Source organism: Anguilla rostrata, chromosome 7, assembly GCF_018555375.3.
Source record: "Anguilla rostrata isolate EN2019 chromosome 7, ASM1855537v3, whole genome shotgun sequence".
NCBI classification, from domain to species: Eukaryota; Metazoa; Chordata; class Actinopteri; order Anguilliformes; family Anguillidae; genus Anguilla; species Anguilla rostrata.
The window spans coordinates 34,119,821-34,142,963 of record NC_057939.1 but is presented as its reverse complement, the minus strand read 5'-3'; the positions used below and the strand labels follow the sequence as shown (position 1 = coordinate 34,142,963).

Genomic DNA, 23,143 nt, shown 5'->3' with positions numbered 1-23,143 from the left:
AGCAACCACCGGGAAAAACCCAAAAACAGCCACCTAGAACCCCCTAGAAACCCACCTGACACCATAACAACTGCCTAGCAAATTGAAAAAATGCTAGAACCCCTTGCAACCCCTAGCAACACCCTAGCAACCGCCTATTACGCCATAGCAACCACCTAGCAACATCCTAGCAGCCACCTAGAGTACCCTAGCAACACCCTAGCAACTGCCTATCACTCCATAGCAAATGCCTAGCATCACCCTAGCAACCGGCTATAACTCCATAGCAACCACCTAGCAACACCCTAGCAACCACCTGGAACACCATAACAACTGCCTAGCAACCCCCTAGCAACCGCCTAGAACTCCATAGCAACCACCTACCAACCACTTAGCATACCTTAGCAACCACCTAGCAATGCCCTAGCAACCACCTGGAGTTCAATAGCAACCCCCTGAAACTCCATAGCAACCACCGAGCACCACCCTAGCGACCTCCTAGAATTCCATGAAACCACTTAGAACTCCATAGAACCACCTAGCAACACCCTAGCAACTGCCTCAGACATCATAGCAACTACCTACCACTGTTCACTCCGTTCAGCACAAAGTCGACTTTGCGTTGGCGGCAACCACACTTCACAATTTCTGCAGGAATTGTCTAGTTATTATTATTATTATTCCACCCATTTTTTGGACCGCTACTCCTCCCAGAGTTTTCGCACCACATACCTGTGCAATATGTCAAATCGAGCGGCCTGATCGGGAATGGTGTGCTATTACTTTGTGGAAAGTTTGGGTGAACGGTTTTTGAAATATTTGAATTTTTGTGGGCAATTTTTCCCATAGAGAATGAATGGCGGAATGTTCACCTTTGTGATGTCACAATGCTCTGTCTTCTCACCCTTGTGATGTCACAATGGTCTGTCTTCTAGCAGCAGTGCTCTGGTCTCTCTCTAGATTTGAACGTGCGGCCATTTATCTCTATGGGGAAAAATTGCCCACAAATTGTGCAATGCCTCATTGGACATGGTCGAGAGTCCTATGTCCATTGGTGTAGATCAGCCTCGTCCCTCTTCCTGATTGGCCGATGTTTGATATTTCATAACTTTTGAACCGTTTGTCATAGAGAACTCTGGGTCGCATCATTGGACTCAGTAAAGACCTAGCAACCGTCTAGAACTCAATTGCAACTCCCTAGCAACACCCTAGCAACCACCTAGAACACCCTAGCAACGGCCTAGAACTCCATAGCAACCACCTAACAACACACTAGCAAACACTTGGAACACCATAGCAAATGCCGGGCAACACCCAAGCAACCGGCTATAACGCCATAGCAACCACCTAGCAACACCCTAGCAACCACCTAGAACACCATAGCAACCACCTAGCAACACCCTAGCAACAACCTGGAACACCATAGCAACCACCTAGCAACACCCTAGCAACAATCTGGAACACCATAACAACTGCCTAGCAACACCCTGGCAACCGCCTAAAACTCCATAGCAACCACCTAGCAACATCCTAGCAACCACTTAAAATACCCTAGCAACCCCCTAGCAACACCATAGCAACCACCTAGCAACACCCTAGCAACCACCTAGCAACACCATAGCAACCGCCTAGAACTCCATAGGAACCACCTAGCAACACCCTAGCAACCACCTGGAACACCATAGCAACCACCTATCAACACCCTAGCAACCACCAAGAACTGCAGAGCAACCATCTAGCAACACCCTAGCAACCACCCAGAACACCATAGCAACTACTTAGCAACACCATAGAAACCACCTAGAACTCCATAGGAACAGCCTGGAACTCCATAGCAACCACCTAGCCACACCATAGCAATCGCATAGCACTCCATAGCAACCACCTAGAATACCTTAGCAACCACCTAAAACTCCATAGCAACCACCTAGAACCTGCTAGCAACTGCCTAGAACTCCATAGCAACCACCTAGCAACACCCTAGCAACCACCTAGCAACCACCTACAACACCCTAGCAACTGCCTAGAATGCTAAAGCAACACCCTAGCTACCACCTAGAATACCCTAGCAACCATGTAAAACACCATACCTAGTATCACCCTAACAACCGTGTAGAACACCATAGCAACTACTTAGCTACACTCTAGAAACCACCTAGAACAACGTAGCTACCGCATACAACACCCTAGCAACACCCTAGCTTTTGAATCATATTGTTGATTATGATTTTAATATAGTTTAAGTTGTAAAATGTATCATTATTAACAATTACATGAAAGTTCATATTATGAGGCACATCATTTACCTTTTCATCTGTTTTCTGGTCAAGAATATGGTATGAGTTCAGGACACAATCCACTAGATGGCAGTAATCACAAAACAAATGTTTACACTGAAAAAACATAATTGTCTGTAGACTACTTCATATCTGGACAATTCCTGCAGAAATTGTGAAGTGTGGTTGCGGGCAATGCAAAGTTTACTTTGTGATGAACAGAGTGAACCGTGACCAGAGACAGAGTAGTGTATGTGCTATAACATCACGGCAACAAGTTGATTTGCGACAGATTCACTAGCTAGCTACCAATGCCCAACAGTGTTGCATGATCTGTTTCACATCGTGCCAAACACCCCCAAACCATACACATGAATAGTCTTATTACTGTTTATTGGTCGTATTTACATCGAAACAGCATCGGAAACGGTTTTAGTAGTCTGGATGACAACAACAAAAAAACGGTGCTGTGTGACTGAAGCAGGGGCCTGCCTTCCAGCCAAGGGCAATTCCAGGATCAGACGTTTAGGGGGGCTCAGAATGCTCAGAATGAGAATGTGACATGCATACAGTGCCTTGCAAAAGTGTTTAACCCCTCTGCTAAATCACTAATTTCATTGAATAACAATGAATACATCAATATTTCTCTATATATTGTGGCGATCCTGGCAAAGACTAGCTAGCTGGCTAGTGGGGCTGTCGCTTAAGTCAGGGGGGGGGGGTTATAAAATGTCTATAATTGTTGTAAATAGTCAAACTGTTAGCGTGTACATAGCGGTGCTCAACTGCAAACAGTCAGTGGGATTTTGTAGAGTAGTCATGTAAATAATCGTGTTCAAACGCACTTGTAGATAGCCACTGTAGCATGAATGAGTGTCTGTGTTAGCTTGCGGCTAAGGCTCCCCTCCCTCTCTGTGTCCGTGCTGTGTTGTCACCCGCCCTTCTGTCACTGCTTGCTCGATGTCCGTTGTCTGATTGGTTGACTGTGACGTATGCATGATGGGGAAGTCGTGTGTAACTTGCATACGGGAGGGAATAAAACTGTTTTTGAGTGTGGGAGAGGGAGAGTGAATCTGCTAAATGAAGAGAGAAGAGCTGAATACATGGTACTGTACATTGCTTGCTTGCTTAATTTTGACGAATAAAACGAAGCTCGGCTGGAGCGATTCGAGCACGAAAATCTTGTCTCTGCCTCATGTGTGACCAAGGATCGTCACAACATGATATTTACAACAATACTTTTAATGAATTACTATATGAGTATTCTACCAGAAAGTATTCAACAACCCTTTTCACTTTGGCAAACCTGTACTGTAAATGTACCATAAGGACTAACTCAGATAGCTAACATTAGCCGAAAATCTTTGAGTTAGCTAGCTAGCGAACAACGTCAGCTAACATTCTTTGACACTATTCACACCATGGAACTATAACCAGAGACTTTCTAAGTATTAAATCGACTTTGCTATAACATAACAACGTTAACTAACTTTAACAGTACCAACGCAAATGACATTCACGCACTGCCATATTTAAAATCTGTAATTAATTTACAAGCAAGTTAGCTCAGAGATGATCTAACGTTAGCTGTTAGCTAGGGGTGGGGTGCGTAGGAAGTGTAGAATGGTGCTGATTAAATCAGTGATTTTACAAGCATTTAAGCCCTCATACAAATTCGCAAAATTTTAGAGAGGGCTAAAAATGATTTCAGAAAATAATAATAATTATTATTATTATTTTTATTTTAGGGGTGCTGAGATGAAATGTAGGTGTGCTTGAGCACCCCTAAAAAGAGTCTAAAATCGCCAATGCTTCCAGCTCTTGTTGCTGCGTCTTTTGATTTTACCGCAGGGCAGTAAAAGTTCAATCCTCAATTGTGAACTGTGTGCTCGTAGCTCCAAGCTCCCAGCTTGCTGATCCGGGGTCGCACATCGCAGCTTGAACTCGGACGTCCCACCTCGTTGCCAGAGGTGGGTAACCCGGCTTCAAAGAGTAAAAAGACTGACCATGTATTTGCTCCACCACCATGCACTAAACCAGCTGATTACAATAATTAGTTCTCCTATCATGCTGAAGAGTTATGCTAATTAGAATCAGCTGGTTTAGTGCATGGTGGTGGAGCAAATACATGGTCACTCTTTTTACTCTTTGAAGCCTGGTTACCCACCTCTGCTCGTTGCTTGCTCGTCCCTGCTCTCACCAAAGAGATTCGCACCTCGCCGCTCGCTGATTCCAGCTCAGCTCCCAGATCGTAGGCCTACCAGGGGACCAGGGATAGGGAGGTCAAACCCGTTTTGGCGATTTTTCTAAAAACATATTTTGACAGTTTATTTTTCATATGTAAGGTCATACGTGCTACCGTATAATGAAATAATAACACATAAATCGCTAACCTGCCAGAAAATAACGGTTGTTTACTCTCTAAGATTTTTTTAAATTAGCCGCTTTTCCGTGTAGCTAGCTAATCACTCGCGTTGGTGGGAAACGCATCGTCGCCTGTGCGACTTTGAAGGTGGGTTTTTTTTTTTAATCCAACAACGTGAACCAATATTTTGTGGTATTCGTACAGTAAAACTAATATACTGAACGTATTTACTCATATTTATTGTTATAGGCTACGATGCGGAATTGAAAAAATGTGTGCTGCCAAAACACTAGCCTACACCTGCCAAAACGTCTCAGTTCCAAACCATGCGGTCCGGCGGCATCAAAATTTATTACACGATTGCTAATACTTCTCACTTATTTTAAATTTGTCGGGGGTATTTAATACATTTGATTAAATCCTATTGGCTTTTGTTCGTGAAATGCTGTCGGCCATTCACAACTAGAGGGCGGAATCATGCGACGGATCATTTGCCAATAATGTTGCGTTGTTTGTGTAAACTATATGCTTAGTAGGTATAGGCTATAAATTAAGACAGGTAGCCTATTTGCGCCATTTATAGTTTTGTATTCCTGTCGGCATTATGACTGATTCGTCACCACGCGTTTGGATCATCGGCAGCTCGCTGATCGCCAGGCTGCAGGCTCATTTAGGAGCTTTTGGACTGGACCCGAACTTGGGGCTAAATTGCCAGATCACCTGGGATGGCAGAGGGGGCAGAAGGTGGGAGCACTTAATGCCTCTTCTCCGCTCGAAACGGGCTGCCACCCGCGACGACCCAGATGTGATGGTGATTCACCTCGGTGGGAACAGTATTGGAACATATGGAAATTCGAGGATTACTCTGTTGCGACAAATGAAGGCAGATATCAGGGAAATCAATTTGCTATTTCCCAATACTAAATTGATGTTTTCCGACATCCTCCCTCGCTGGAACTGGCGGGGCCAGACCGCGCCTAGCGGATATGGCCTTGAAAGGACCAGACGAAGGCTAAACGGGGCCATGTTTGGCTTTATGTCAGACATGGGTATGGGTTGCATTATGCATCCCAACATTCGCTTAAATCATTTAGACAGGGATGGGACACATCTAAATTTAGAGGGTAACCGGTTGCTTCTGAAAAACATTAGCAAAGCCCTGGCCTTAGCGCTCTGGTGATGGTCTTATTGTAACGCCCCAAAGGCTCTTTTAAGAGCCACCCACTTTTTAAAAAATAGCATTATTCCTGTAAACGGCGCGCATGTAGACTCCCGGTGCTGCGTTAGCTAACGCTAGCTAACTAGGTAGCCTACGTTAGCTCTACCTATTAGCTAGCTACGTTAGCTAACGTTCTGGCTAACGCCCGGCGAACAAATGTTCTAAACAACTAATTTATTCGTAGTGATTAGAAATGTGTCCTTTGGCAGAAGGTTTGCTAAGACTTTCGTTTTCATACGTAAATTCTGTAGCGGTGGCTAGCTGTAAGTACATATCAGCGTGCTGTCCGTTGTGTTGATAAAAACGTACCGCTGGTCTGGGAAGGTGCATAGGTATAAGCACTCGCCTACCACTGCAGAGACACGGGTTCAATCCCCGGCAGCGGTACTTCCGGCTTGATCAGACGTCCCTACGAACACAGTTGGCAGTGGGAAGCCGGTGAGGGTATGAGTCCTGATCGTTGCATTAGCCTACTGGTTGATCGGGGCGCCTGTTCAGTAGGGAGGGGATCTGGGGGAGATATCGTGAACCTCCGCACGCGTTACGCTCTACCAGTGAAAGTCCCCAGACTGACAGAGGACAGTGCATCGACCAGGACTGTGATACACACGGAGAATTGGCATAAGAAGTAAATTGGGGGAGAAAATGGCACACACATAAAAAAGCGCGCATGTTAATGTAATTATGAAGTAGTCTACAGACAGTGATATTTTCAGTGTGAAAAGTAAATCATATGCCTCAACAATCTGAACTTTCATGTAATAGTGAATAATTATACATTTTACCAGGCATTTCAATAAACTCGTAGTTAAACATGTTAAATAGCCTGTATGAATTCTTGTTGTTTTTGTCTATTTATTAATCACTAATCATGCACCGATGCACCGCAAGTAGCCTAGCGTCTCCCTGGCTTGCCAGTGCCTCCTCTCGCTGGAACAGAGGCACGCACTGCTAGCTACTGCCAGCTGTGTTCGCTCTCTCTCTCGCGCCTTGGTCGGAATCCTCCTGTAACACCTGACAATTTCTTGAAGACGGAAAATGAATTTTATTATTCTTTCCATAAAATAATTTCTTACATTTTTTTTTTGCAATGTAGTCCACCACACAGAAGTGGAATATAGGCTACAGTCCAAACAAAAGTTGAGTCCAGTTAAAAAATAAAAACCGCGCCAGTCAAAACAAACGGAATCACCTTGATCTCTCATCGAAGTGCCGCAATGTACAAAAACTCTGAGAGTTCAATATCAGGTCACCAATTCACTTGGTATTCCAGGAGAGACGGTTGTGTAACCAAAAGCCTACGATACAAATCTTTATATTTTAATCTATTTTGCTCGTATTTCATATTGTCCTTCGGCAGAAGATTTGGTAAGATTTTCGTTTTCATACATACATTTAATATTGTCGAGGTAAGACAGAAAAGACGGTGGTAACGTTAGTTGGCAGACTCCCGGTGCTGCGTTAGCTAACGCTAGCTAACTAGGTAGCCCACGTTAGCTCTACCTATTAGCTAGCTACGTTAGCTAACGTTCTGGCTAACGCCCGGCGAACAACTGGACTGAACAACTAATTTATTCGTAGTGATTAGAGATGTGTCCTTTGGCAGAAGGTTTGCTAAGACTTTGTTTCATACATAAATGCTGTAGCGGTGGCTAGCTGTAAGTGCATATCAGCGTGCTGCCCGTTGTGTTGATAGAAACGTACCGCTGGTTAACGCTAGAAGTCTACTTACACCACTATATCACCGAGGTTCAGAAAATGTAAGCCCGTGTTAATTATATTATGGTTAATTTTATTGTGTGAATTCATTTAACTGGATGTTTCTACGGCGGCGATCGAGCGGATTCATTATATTATTTTCAGTTAAAATCATTTAATTAAAGGAGTACCATGGTGATTTTCACACTTTCTCGGTTTTACGTGCTATTTGCACAAGAGGCATTGAAGAAACACAATGAGCAATGTATTAAATATGTCCGTTCTGTATTTTTGGAGAAACATGCGTTTTAAATTCATCGTCCTATTTTCAACCGGTTGAGAAAGTTGTCATTTTGCTACGTCACGAATACAGTAACCACTCCTATTTCCACGCCCCGCAAAGAAATATGACAGGACACACTATCCTGCTGTTCAGACATTACAAATATTTGACTAACGTTAGGTTCACTTAAATTAGAGTGCCTTTAGATTATGTCTGGTTATATTCATTTAGCTAGCTAGGTAACGTTAGCTAGCTAGGAGGTTTGCTTTCATAAGGCAATGTTATCGATAACGTTAGCTTGCTAGTTTGCTTTTATGAGGACGTTATAGTTGTGCTTTTATCTTAACTTGGCTAGCTAGATAGCAAAAATTATAACTGGATATAAGTCAACGTCCTTACCATAGCTATCTTATAGAGATTCACTATATTAGATTTGTTGAATTATTTTAAAGGTGAATGTTACCCATTTTAAGAATTCACATGTGTTACTGTGCCCCAGGACAGTTCAGTCAGTATGTGAACACCCACCACTCTCTCCTAAAACTAGAAATTGGAGAGACAACCCTCCAATCGGTGATGTCATTGGGATGTAAAATCTGGAGCTGCTCTATAGACAATGAATGGGGCTCTGAGTTTATGAGGCTATAAAATGTTTGTGAGCTCTTGCACCCAAATGAGGATTCAATTCTGGTTCAGACCTTCTAGCAATGCTAGATTATAAATGTATTTTGGGTATTAGAGCTCACATAGACATTGTATGGCCTCACAAAGTCAGAGCCTCATTCACTGTCTATGGAGCAGCGTCTTAGAATGCTAGTGCTAACAAACAGTCATGGCTTTAATGCGATAATGAGAGCACTTTCGGTTGACCTAAAAAAACGATATTAAAAAAAGAAAAATAGACGTGCTGTTATACCTGGTTAGAAAGCTTATGCTCTCAGCTACTGAATAAACGAATTTTCGAACAAGCCAGACTTTACTAAAAAGTACAACAACGCCGTCAACAGCACGTGTGCAGCAGCTTCAGGTCCGGTCTAACTCCAGAAATTTGGGTCGGCTAACACGTAGTAGGCTATCCTGTGTCTATGAGTTCGTATCTAAGGTAACAGATTAAACTCTGAATTGCAGCACAGTTAAATGTTTTTATTTGAATGGTAAAAATGAGCTGAACTTAACGTAAAACCATAAATCAATCACATTAATCTCCCTAGCCCTGTCTTGCTTTTTAAAATGGAGCGGTTGTGCAGTGCAGATATAACGTTATTCCAAGACCCTCTGAAGTGGCCAGCTAGCTTTATGATTCGCCGTCACTCGTCACAGCATACCGTGAGTAAATCGCTGATCTCAAGTATTGATGAAGGGTTAATTTAGCTCTGAATACGTGTGTTGCAAATGAACTCGTTGCCGTGATGTTATATCATGTATACCATACTATGTCTCTGCTCATGCTACAGAAACTGTTCGCTCCGTTCAGCACAAAGTTGACTTTGCGTTGGCGGCAACCACACATCACAATTTCTGCAGGAATTGTCTAGTTAGTGTGTTGCCTTAGGGCACTCCTATTATTATTGCACATATTATTATTATTATTTATTATTTATCCACCGCATTTTTTGGACCGCTACTCCTCCCAGAGTTTTCGCATCACATACACGTGCAATATGTCAAATCGAGCGGCTTGATCGGGAATGGTGTGCTATTACTTTGTGGAAAGATTGGTGCACGGTTTTGAAAATTTAAATTTTTGTGGCAATTTTCCCATAGAAATGAATGGCGGAATGTTCCCTTTGTGATGTCACAATGCTCTGTCTTCTCACCCTTGTGATGTCACATGCCCTGTCTTCTGGCGCATACTCTGGTCCTCCTAGATTGACATTCGCATCATCTCTATGGGAAAAATTGCCCACAATTGGCAATGCCTCATTGGACATGGTAGAGAGTCCTTTGTCCATTTGTGGAGATCAGCCTCGCCCCCCTTCCTGATTGCCGATGTTTGATTTTCATAACTTTTGAACCGTTTGTCATAGAAACTATGGGTCCGTCATTGGACTCAGTAAAGACCTAGCAACGCCTAGACTCCATAGCAACCCCTAGCAACACCCTAGCAACCACTCTAGACCCTAGCAACGCCAGACTCTAGCAACCACCTACACAACAGCAACACCTGGACACCATAGCAAATGCTGGAACACCTAGCAACCGCTAGAACCCATAGCAACCCTAGCAACACCATAGCAACCACTAGAACACCATACCCACCTAGCAACACCTAGCAACCACTGGAACACTATAGCAACCACCTAGCACCACCCTAGCAACAATCTGACCCATAACAACTGCCTAGCAACACCTAGCAACCGCCTAAACTCCATAGCACCCCTAGCAACACCTAGCAACCACTAGAACCCTAGCAAACACACCCCTAGCAACGACACCATAGCAACCACCTAGCAACACCCTAGCAACACTTTAGAACATAACACTGCCTAGCAACACCTAACCAATGGAACACATAGCAACACCTAGCAACACCCTAGCAACCCCTAAACTCCATAGCAACCACTAGCAACACCTAGAAACCCTAGAACTCCTAGCAACCACCTAGCAACACCATAGCAACGCCTAGAACTCCATAGCAACCACCTAGCAACCCTAGCAACACTACCATAGCAATGCCTGCAACACCTAGAACCCATAAGCCAAGCCACCTACAACACCCTAGCAACCACCTAGAACCCATAGCAACCACCTACAACACCCTAGCAACCACCTAGAACACCCTAGCAACCACCTAGCAACACCTAGCAACACTGAACCCATACAACCCTAGCAAACCCTAGCAACCAATGGAACACCATAGCAACCACCTGCAACACCTAGCAACTGCTATAACCCATAGCAACCACCTAGCAACACCATAGCAACCACCTAGAACACCATAGCAACACCTAGCAACACCCTAGCACCACTGAACCCATAGCAACCACCTAGCAACACCCTAGCAACCAACCTAGAACACCATACAACCACCTAGCAACACCTAGCAAGCCTAGAACTCCATAGCAACCACCTAGCAACACCCTAGCAACCACCTGAACACCATAGAAAACTGCCCTAGCAACACCCTAGCAACCGCTAAACTCCATAGCAACCACTAGCAACACCCTAGCAACCACCTGGAACACCATAGCAACCACCTAGCAACACCACAACAACACCATGCAACCCATAGCAACCACCTAGCCAACACCAGCAACCACCTAGAATCCATAGCAACACCCTAGCAACCACCAAGAACTCCATAGCAACCACCTAGCAACACCTAGAACACCTAGAAACCACCTAGCAACACCCTAGCAACCACCTAGAACTCCATAGCAACCACTTAGCAACACCCTAGCAACCACCTGAACACCATAAAACTCCTAGCAACACCATAGCAACCACTAGAATACCCTAGCAACCCCCTAGCAACACCCTAGCAACCACCTAGAATCCATAGCACCACCTAACACACCATAGTAACCACCTAGAACACCATAGCAACACCCTAGCAACATCCTAGCAACCACTTAGAATCCATAGCAACCCCTAGAACACACCCTAGCAACCAGCTATACTCCATAGCAACCACCTAGCAACACCTAGCAACCACCTAGAAACTCCATAGCACCACAAGCACACCTAGCAACCACCTCAACACCCTAGCAACCACCTGGAACACCATAACAACTGCCTAGCAACACCCTAGCATCCACCAAACTTCATAGCAACCACCTAGCAACCACCTAGCAACCCTTAGAATTCCTAGCAACCACCTAGAACTCCATAGAACACCTAGCAACACCCTAGCAACCCTCACTCATAGCAACACTACCACTGTCACTCTGTTCAGCAAAAGCATTTCAGCAACCACACTTCACAATTCTGCAGAATTGTCTAGTATACTTATTATTCTATCTACACCCTAGCAACACCCTGGCAACCACCTAGAACTCCATAGCAACCACCTAGCAACACCCTAGCAACGGCCTAGAACTCCATAGCAACCACCTAGCAACACCATAGCAACCGCCTAGAACTCCATAGCAACCACCTAGCAACATCCTAGAAACCACTTAGAATACCCTAGCAACCCCCTAGCAACACCCTAGCAACCACCTAGAACTAAAAAGCAACCACCTAGCAACACCCTAGCAACCGCCTAGAACTCCATAAAAACCACCTAGCAACACCATAGCAACCGCCTAGAACTCCATAGCAAGCACCTAGCAACACCCTTGCAACCACCTAGAACTCCATAGCAACCACCTAGCAACGGCCTAGCAACCGCCTAGAACTCCATAGCAACCACCTAGCAACACCCAAGCAACACCCTAGCAACACCCTAGCAACCGCCTATAACACCATAGCAACCACCTAGCAACATCCTAGCAGCCACCTAGAATACCCTAGCAACACCCTAGCAACTGCCTATAACTCCATAGCAAATGCCTAGCAACACCCTAGCAACCGGCTATAACTCCATAGCAACCATCTAGCAACACCCTAGCAACCACCTGGAACACCATAACAACTGCCTAGCAACACCCTAGCAACCGCCTATAACTCCATAGCAACCACCTAGCAACCACTTAGCATACCCTAGCAACCACCTAGCAATGCCCTAGCAACCTCCTGGAGCTCAATAGCAACCACCTGAAACTCCATAGCAACCACCTAGCACCACCCTAGCGACCGCCTAGAATTCCATGAAACCACTTAGAACTCCATAGAACCACCTAGCAACACCCTAGCAACTGCCTCAGACATCATAGCAACAACCTACCACTGTTCACTCCGTTCAGCACAAAGTCGACTTTGCGTTGGCGGCAACCACACTTCACAATTTCTGCAGGAAATTTCTCCATTCATCACCTCCCTGGTTAACTCCTCCCTGACATCCGGCTGCTTCCCGTCAACCTTCAAGAAGGCCCTCATCTCCCCCCTCCTGAAAAAGACTACACTAGACCCCTCCATCATTGGGAACTACAGACCGGTATCTCTCCTTCCATTTCTGTCAAACACCATTGAACGTGCTGCATCAAATCAGCTCTCTGTGTTTCTTTCACAGAATGAGCTCCTCGATCCCCATCAGTCTGGATTCAGACCAGGCCACTCGACAGAGACCGCACTCCTCTCTGTCAACGAAGCTCTCCACGCAGCCCGAGCAGCCTCCCTCTCCTCCGTCTTATTACTTCTGGACCTATCGGCAGCCTTCGACACAGTCGACCACCCCACCCTCCTGTCCTCCCTATCTGCAATGGGGATCTGTGGCACAGTCCTCAATTGGATTGAGTCTTACCTCTCAGATCGCTCCTTCCAGGTAGCCTGGGCTGGTAAAGTATCTGCGCCACACCCCCTCACCACCGGAGTCCCACAGGGCTCGGTCCTTGGTCCTCTCCTCTTCTCTCTCTACACCCAGTCCCTTGGCCCTGTCATCACAGCTCATGGTATGTCTTACCATTGCTATGCTGATGACACACAACTGTTTCTCTCCTTCCCACCCTCTGACACACAGGTCTCAGCCCGCATCACTGCCTGCCTGAGTGATATTCAGAGCTGGATGGTCCGCCACCATCTCAAGCTCAATCCAGGTAAGACAGAGCTCATTTATATTCCGGCTCTTAACTCCCTCTCTCTGATCTCTCTATCTCCCTAGGTAATACCATCCTCACACCATCACCCTCAACTAGAAACCTTGGCGTGGTGATGGACAACAGACTGTCCCTCACCGAGCACATTTCAGCAGTGACACGTTCATGCAGGTTCTTCCTGTATAACATCCGGAGGATCCGCCCCTTCCTCACAACTTACTCGACCCAACTCCTCGTCCAGGCAGTGGTCCTGTCCCGCCTGGACTACTGTAACTCCCTGCTTGCTGGCCTCCCAGCATCATCTATCAGACCCCTGCAACTCATCCAGAACGCAGCAGCGCGTCTGGTCTTCAACCTCCCCAGACATTCCCACGTTACCCCCTGCTCACCACCCTCCACTGGCTCCCCGTGATGGCTCGCATCAAATTTAAAACATTAGTGCTTGCCTTCAAAGCAGCCAGGGGGTCAGCCCCTCCCTATCTACGTCAACTCATCAGACCCTACACCCCAGCTAGACCTCTCCGTTCTGCTGCCACATGTCGCTTGGTCCCTGCCCCGGCTCGCACCAGCACCCGGTCACGCCTCCTGTCTGTTCTAGCCCCACGGTGGTGGAATGACCTTCCTGTGCAAGTCAGAACAGCAGAGACCCTGGCCGTCTTCAAACGTAGACTGAAGACTCACCTCTTCAAGCTACATCTCACCTCATCACCCCCCACTACCCTCTAACATCCATTAAACCTCAACTGAGTAACCACGCGTCATGTAACTAGGTTCATCTACAACTAGGTGGGTGGGGGGTGGGAATTTATATATATTTAAAAAAAAAAAAAAAAAAAATAGGGGTACAATTCACACTTTTTGCAAAGTTATACCTATTGTAGCTCTCTTGCAGGAATGTTGTAAAGCGCTTGTCTCTGAGTTTTGTAATGCACTTGTTGTAAGTCGCTCTGGATAAGAGCGTCTGCTAAGAACCTATAATGTAATGTAATGTAATGCAGGAATTGTCTAGTTGCACATATTAGTGTGGTTGCCTTAGGGCAACTACACTATTATTATTGCACATATTATTTATTTATTATTATTATTCCACCCATTTTTTGGACCGCTACTCCTCCCAGAGTTTTCACACCACATACACGTGCCATATGTCAAAATGACCGGCTTCTTTGGGAATCGTGTGCTATTACTTTGTGGAAAGTTTCGCTGCACGGTTTTTGAGAAATATTAATTTTTATGCCCAATTTTTCCCCATAGAGATGAATGGGGAAGGTGACGTCATTCATATGCGAACGGTGAAGTTACAGCATTGGTCGGCTTTGCACACGTGATGCGGTCAGCTCTACGGTCTCAGCAGCCAGGATAGGAAATAGCTGATTGCGGAAGTGAAAGAACGATATTCAAAATGAAAAATTACAAATGAAAACGCTGTCAGCTAGGTATATCAACAAACATATGGCTTAGGCATACCCAGAAGTCCTCAATAATAATAGTATTTCACGAGATATTACGCAAATTCGTTGACGACGTTTCGTCACATGCAGCGTCTTAGAATGCTATTGCTAACAAACAGTCATGGCTTTAATGCGATAATGAGAGCACTTTCGGTTGACCTAAAAAAACGATATTAAAAAACCAAAAACAGACGTGCTGTTATACCTGGTTAGAAAGCTTATGCTCTCAGCTACTGAATAAACGAATTTTCAAACAAGCCAGACTTTGCGTATTTGCATGCTAGTGCTAACAAAGAGCGAATACGTTCTATGACATGATGACATAGCTTTCGGTTGACCTAAAAAAACGATATTAAAAAAACAAAAATAAACGTGCTGTTATACCTGGTTAGAAAGCTTATGCTCTCAGCTACTGAATAAACGAATTTTCAAACAAGCCAGACATTGCGTATTTGCATGCTAGTGCTAACAAAGAGCGAATACGTTCTATGACATGATGACATAGCTTTCGGTTGACCTAAAAAAACGATATAAAAAAACAAAAATAGACGTGCTGTTATACCTGGTTAGAAAGCTTATGCTCTCAGCTACTGAATAAACGAATTTTCGAACAAGCCAGACTTTACTAAAAAGTACAACAACGCCGTCAACAGCACGTGTGCAGCAGCTTCAGGTCCGGTCTAACTCCAGAAATTTGGGTCGGCTAACACGTAGTAGGCTATCCTGTGTCTATGAGTTCGTATCTAAGGTAACAGATTAAACTCTGAATTGCAGCACAGTTAAATGTTTTTATTTGAATGGTAAAATGAGCTGAACTTAACGTAAAACCATAAATCAATCACATTAATCTCCCTAGCCCTGTCTTGCTTTTTAAAATGGAGCGGTTGTGCAGTGCAGATATAACGTTTTTCCAAGACCCTCTGAAGTGGCCAGCTAGCTTTATGATTCGCCGTCACTCGTCACAGCATACCGTGAGTAAATCGCTGATCTCAAGTATTGATGAAGGGTTAATTTAGCTCTGAATATGTGTGTTGCAAATGAACTCGTTGCCGTGATGTTATAGCATGTATAGCATACTCTGTCTCTGCTTATACTACAGAAACTGTTCACTCCGTTGAGCACAAAGTTGACTGCGTTGGCGGCAACCACACTTCACAATTTCTGCAGGAATTGTCTAGTTATTATTATTATTCTTTCCGCCTGTTTTTTGGACCGCTACTCCTCCCAGAGTTTTCGCACCACATACACGTGCAATATGTCAAATCGAGCGGCTTGATCGGGAATGGTGTGCTATTACTTTGTGGAAAGTTTGGGTGGACGGTTTTTGAGAAATTTAACATTTTTTGGGGAATTTTTCCCATAGAGAATGAATGGCGGAATGTTCACCTTTGTGATGTCACAATGCTCTGTCTTCTCACCCTTGTGATGTCACAATGCCCTGTGTTCTAGCAGCAGTACTCTGGTCTCTCTCTAGATTTGAACATTCGGCCATTCATCTCTATGGGGAAAAATTGCCCACAAATTGTGCAATGCTTCATTGGACATGGTAGAGAGTCCTTTGTCCATTGGTGGAGATCAGCCTCGCCCCCCTTCCTGATTGGCCGATGTTTGATATTTCATAACTTTTGAACCGTTTGTCATAGAGAACTATGGGTCGCGTCATTGGACTCAGTAAAGACCTAGCAACCGCCTAGAACTCCATAGCAACCCCCTAGCAACACCCTAGCAACCACCTAAAACACCCTAGCAACGGCCTAGAACTCCATAGCAACCACCTAACAACACACTAGCAACCACCTATAACTCCATAGCAACCGCCTAGCAACACCCTAGCAACCGCCTATAACTCCATAGCAACCACCTAGCAACACCCTAGCAACCGCCTAGAACTCCATAGCAACCACCTAGCAACACCCTAGCAACACCCTAGCAACCACCTAGAACTCCATAGCAACCACCTAGCAACACCCTAGCAACGGCCTAGAACTCCATAGCAACCACCTAGCAACACCCTAGCAACCACCTAGAACTCCATAGCAACCACCTAGCAACACCATAGCAACCACTTAGAATACCCTAGCAACCCCTAGAAACACCCTAGCAACCACCTAAACTCCATAGCAACCACCTAGCAACATCCTAGCAACCACCTGAATCCCCTAGCAACACCCTAGCAACCGCCTATAACTCCATAGCAACCACCTAGCAACACCCTAGCAACCACCTAGAACTCCATAGCAACCACCTAGCAACACCCTAGCAACCGCCTAGAACTCCATAGCCACCACCTAGCAACACCCTAGCAACACCCTAGCAACCACCTAGAACTCCATAGCAACCACCTAGCAACACCCTAGCAACCGCCTAGAACTCCATAGCAACCACCTAGCAACACCATAGCAACCGCCTAGAACTCCATAGCAACCACCTTGCAACACCCTAGCAACAGCCTAGAACTCCATAGCAACCACCTAGCAACACCCTAGCAACCACCTAGAACTCCATAGCAACCACCTCCAACACCCTAGCAACGGCCTAGAACTCCATAGCAACCACCTAGCAACACCAGAGCAACCACCTAGAACTCCATAGCAACCACTTAGCAACATCCAAGCAACCACTTCGAATACCCTAGCAACCCCCTAGCAACACCCTAGCAACCACCTAGAACACCATAGCAACCACTTAGCAACACCCTAGCAACCACCTGGAATACCATAGCAACCACCTAGCAACACCCTAGCAACAATCTGGAACACCATAACAACTGCCTAGCAACACCCTAGCAACCACATGGAACACCATAGCAACGACCTAGCAACACCCTAGCAACCACCTAGAACTCCATAGCAACCACCTAGCAACACCCTAGCGACGGCCTAGAACTCCATAGCAACCACCTAGCAACACCATAGCAACCGCCTAGAACTCCATAACAACCACCTAGCAACACCCTAGCAACCACCTAGCAACACCATAGCAACCACCTATAACTCCATAGCAACCACCTAGCAACACCTAGCACCCACCTGGAACACCATAGCAACCACCTAGCAACACCCTAGCAACCACTTGGCAACACCATAACGACTGCCTAGCAACACCCTAGCAACCACTTGACACCATAGCAACACCCTAGCAACCACCTAGAACTCCATAGCAACCACCTAGCAACACCCTAGCAACCACCTAGAACTCCATAGCAACCACCTAGCAACACCCTAGCAACGGCCTAGAACTCCATAGCAACCACCTAGCAACACCATAGCAACCGCCTGGAGCTCCATAGCAACCACCTGAATCACCATAGCAACCACCTAGCACCACCCTAGCAACCACCTAGAATTCCATGAAACCACCTAGAACTCCATAGAACCATCTGGCAACACCCTAGCAACTGCCTCAATCATCATAGCAACTACCTACCACTGTTCACTCTGTTCAGCAGAAAGTCGACTTTGCATTGGCGGCAACCACACTTCACAATTTCTGCAGGAATTGTCTAGTTATTCTTTATTATTTATTCCGCCCATTTTTTGGACCGCTACTCCTCCCAGAGTTTTCGCACCACATACACGTGCAATATGTCAAATCGAGCGGCTTGATCGGGAATGGTGTGCTATTACTTTGTGGAAAGATTGGTTGCACGGTTTTTGAAAAATTTGAATTTTTGTGGGCAATTTTTCCCATAGAGAATGAATGGCGGAATGTTCACCTTTGTGATGTCACAATGCTCTGTCTTCTCACCCTTGTGATGTCACAATGCCCTGTCTTCTAACAGCAGTACTCTGGTCTTTCTCTAGATTTGAACATTCTGCCATTCATCTCTATGGGGAAAAATTGCCCAAAAATTGTACAATGCCTCATTGGACATAGTAGAGAGTCCTTTGTCAATTGGTGTAGATCAGCCTTGCCCCCCTTCCTGATTGGCCGATGTTTGATATTTCATAACTTTTGAACCGTTTGTCATAGAGAAGTATGGGTCGCGTCATTGGACTCAGTAAAGACCTAGCAACCGCCTAGAACTCATTAGCAACCCCCTAGCAACACCCTAGCAACCACCTAGAACACCCTAGCAACGGCCTAGAACTCCATAGCAACCACCTAACAACACACTAGCAAACACCTGGAACACCATAGCAAATGCCTGGCAACACCCTTGCAACTGGCTATAACACCATAGCAACCACCTAGCAACACCATAGTAACCACCTAGAACACCATAGCAACCACTTAGCAACACCCTAGCAACCACCTGTAATACCATAGCAACCACCTAGCAACACCCTAGCAACAATCTGGAACACCATAACAACTGCCTAGCAACACCCTAGCAACCACATGGAACACCATAGCAACGACCTAGCAACACCCTAGCAACCACCTGGAACACCATAACAACCGCCTAGCAACACCCTAGCAACCACCTGGAACACCATAGCAACCACCTAGCAACACCCTAGCAACAATCTGGAACACCATAACTGCCTAGCAACACCCTAGCAACCACATGGAACACCATAGCAACCACCTAGCAACACCCTAGCAACCACCTGGAACACCATAACAACCGCCTAGCAACACCCTAGCAACCACCTGGAACACCATAGCAACCACCTAGCAACACCCTAGCAACCACCTAGATCTCCATAGCAACCACCTAGCAACACCCTAGCAACCCCCTAGCAACACCCTAGCGATCCACCTAGAAGTCCATAGCAACCACCTAGCAACAACCTAGCAACCGCCTAGAACTCCATAGCAACCACCTAGCAACACCATAGCTACCGCCTAGAACTCCATAGCAACCACCTAGCAACATCCTAGCAAACACCTGGAACCCAATAGCAACCACCTAGCAACACCCTAGCAACCACCTAGAACTCCATAGCAACCACCTAGCAACACCCTAGCAACGGCCTAGAACTCCATAGCAACCACCTAGCAACACCATAGCAACCACCTAGAACTCCATAGCAACCACCTAGCAACATCCTAGCAACCACTTTGAATACCCTAGCAACCCCCTAGCAACACCCTAGCAACCACCTAGAACGCCATAGCAACCACCTAGCAACACCCTAGCAACCGCCTAGAACTCCATAGCAACCACCTAGCAACACCATAGCAACCACCTAGAACTCCATAGCAACCACCTAGCAACACCCTAGCAACGGCCTAGAACTCCATAGCAACCACCTAGCAACACCATAGCAACCGCCTAGAACTCCATAGCAACCACCTAGCAACACCATAGCAACCACCTAGAACTCCATAGCAACCACCTAGAACTCCATAGCAACCACCTAGCAACACCATAGCAACCACCTAGAACTCCATAGCAACCACCTAGCAACATCCTAGCAACCACTTTGAATACCCTAGCAACCCCCTAGCAACACCCTAGCAACCACCTGGAACGCCATAGCAACCACCTAGCAACACCCTAGCAACCGCCTAGAACTCCATAGCAACCACCTAGCAACACCAAAGCAACCGCCTTGAACTCCATAGCAACCACCTAGCAACACCCTAGCAACCACTTAGAACTCCATAGCAACCACCTAGCAACACCCTAGCAACGGCCTTGAACTCCATAGCAACCACCTAGCAACACCATAGCAACCGCCTAGAACTCCATAGCAAGCACCTAGCAACACCCTAGCAACCACCTAGCAACACCATAGCAACCACCTGGAGCTCAATAGCAACCACCTGAAACTCCATAGCAAAGACCAAGCACCACCCTAGCGACCGCCTAGAATTCCATGAAACCACCTAGAACTCCATAGAACCACCTAGCAACACCCTAGCAACTGCCTCAAACATCATAGCAACTACCTACCACTGTTCACTCTGTTCAACAGAAAGTCGACTTTGCATTGGCGGCAACCACACTTCACAATTTCTGCAGGAATTGTCTAGTTATTATTAGTGTGGTTGCCTTAGGGCAACTACACTATTATTATTGCACATATTATTAGTGTGGTTGCCTTAGGGCAACTACACTATTATTATTGCACATATTATTATTATTAGTGTGGTTGCCTTAGGGCAACTACACTATTATTATTGCACATATTATTAGTGTGGTTGCCTTAGGGCAACTACACTATTATTATTGCACATATTATTAGTGTGGTTGCCTTAGGGCAACTACACTATTATTATCGCACATATTTATTATTATTATTATTCCACCCATTTTTTGGACCGCTACTCCTCCCAGAGTTTTCACACCACATACACGTGCCATATGTCAAAATGACCGGCTTCTTTGGGAATCGTGTGCTATTACTTTGTGGAAAGTTTCGCTGCACGGTTTTTGAGAAATATTAATTTTTATGCCCAATTTTTCCCCATAGAGATGAATGGAGAAGGTGACGTCATTCATATGCGAACGGTGAAGTTACAGCATTGGTCGGCTTTGCACACGTGATGCGGTCAGCTCTACGGTCTCAGCAGGCAGGATAGGAAATAGCTGATTGCGGAAGTGAAAGAACGATATTCAAAATGAAAAATTACAAATGAAAACGCTGTCAGCTAGGTATATCAACAAACATATGGCTTAGGCATACCCAGAAGTCCTCAATAATAATAGTATTTCACGAGACATTACGCTAATTCGTTGACGACGTTTCGTCACATGCAGCGTCTTAGAATGCTAGTGCTAACAAACAGTGAACGGCTTTAATGCGATAATGAGAGCACTTTCGGTTGACCTAAAAAAACGATATAAAAAAACCAACAATATACGTGCTGTTATACCTGGTTAGAAAGCTTATGCTCTCAGCTACTGAATAAACGAATTTTCAAACAAGCCAGACTTTGCGTATTTGCATGCTAGTGCTAACAAAGAGCGAATACGTTCTATGACATGATGACATAGCTTTCGGTTGACCTAAAAAACGATATTAAAAAAACAAAAATAGACGTGCTGTTATACCTGGTTAGAAAGCTTATGCTCTCAGCTACTGAATAAACGAATTTTCAAACAAGCCAGACTTTGCGTGTTTGCATGCTAGTGCTAACAAAGAGCGAATACGTTCTATGACATGATGACATAGCTTTCGGTTGACCTAAAAAAACAAAAATAGACGTGCTGTTATACCTGGTTAGAAAGCTTATGCTCTCAGCTACTGAATAAACGAATTTTCAAACAAGCCAGACTTTGCGTATTTGCATGCTAGTGCTAACAAAGAGCGAATGCGTTCTATGACATAGCTTTCGGTTGACCTAAAAAACGATATTCCAAAACCTAAAATAGACGTGCTGTTATACCTGGTTAGAAAGCTTATGCTCTCAGCTACTGAATAAACGAATTTTCAAACAAGCCAGACTTTGCGTATTTGCATGCTAGTGCTAACAAAAAGCGAATACGTTCTATGACATGATGACATAGCTTTCGGTTGACATAAAAAAACGATATTAAAAGAACAAAAATAGACGTGCTGTTATACCTGGTTAGAAAGCTTATGCTCTCAGCTACTGAATAAACGAATTTTCAAACAAGCCAGACTGTACTGAAAACTGGAACAACGCCGTGAACAGCACGTGTGCAGCAGCTTCAGGTCCGGTCTAACTCCAGAAATTTGGGTCGGCTAACACGTAGTAGGCTATCCTATGTCTATGAGTTCGTATCTAAGGTAACAGATTAAACTCTGAATTGCAGCACAGTTAAATGTTTTTATTTGAATGGTACAAATGAGCAAAACTTAACGTAAAACCATAAATCAATCGAATTAATCTCCCTAGCCCTGTCTTGCTTTTTAAAATGGAGCGGTTGTGCAGTGCAGATATAACGTTTTTCCAAGACCCTCTGAAGTGGCCAGCTAGCTTTATGATTCGCCGTCACTCGTCACAGCATACCGTGAGTAAATCGCTGATCTCAAGTATTGATGAAGGGTTAATTTAGCTCTGAATACGTGTGTTGCAAATGAACTCGTTGCCGTGATGTTATATCATGTATACCATACTATGTCTCTGCTCATGCTACAGAAACTGTTCGCTCCGTTCAGCACAAAGTTGACTTTGCGTTGGCGGCAACCACACTTCACAATTTCTGCAGGAATTGTCTAGTTATTATTTTTCTTTCTTTCCACCCATTTTTTGGACCGCTACTCCTCCCAGAGTTTTCACACCACATACGCGTGCAATATGTCAAATCGAGCGGCTTGATCGGGAATGGTGTGCTATTACTTTTTGGAAAGTTTGGGTGGACGGTTTTTGAAAAATT

At 45.1% G+C, this 23,143-nt stretch overlaps 1 protein-coding gene across 1 annotated transcript; it reads left to right on the top strand.

The window, feature by feature from the left end:
* The first annotated feature begins 5,224 nt into the window (after positions 1-5,224).
* Positions 5,225-14,207, top strand: LOC135258592 (uncharacterized). The gene is made up of 5 exons (XM_064342058.1): positions 5,225-5,431; positions 12,718-12,858; positions 12,934-13,185; positions 13,381-13,456; positions 13,522-14,207. Exons 1-5 carry the CDS (start codon positions 5,225-5,227, stop codon positions 13,866-13,868), a joined length of 1,023 nt encoding a protein of 340 aa, XP_064198128.1. The 3' UTR covers positions 13,869-14,207.
* Positions 14,208-23,143: the final 8,936 nt, after the last annotated feature.

Coding starts and splice junctions, on each gene's coding strand:
- LOC135258592 (XM_064342058.1), top strand. CDS start 5,225: ATGACTGATTCGTCACCACGCGTTTGGATCATCGGCAGCTCGCTGATC. Junction 13,186..13,380: donor TCTCAGATCGCTCCTTCCAG/GTAGCCTGGGCT, acceptor TCTGACACACAG/GTCTCAGCCCGCATCACTGC. Junction 13,457..13,521: donor CCATCTCAAGCTCAATCCAG/GTAAGACAGAGC, acceptor CTATCTCCCTAG/GTAATACCATCCTCACACCA.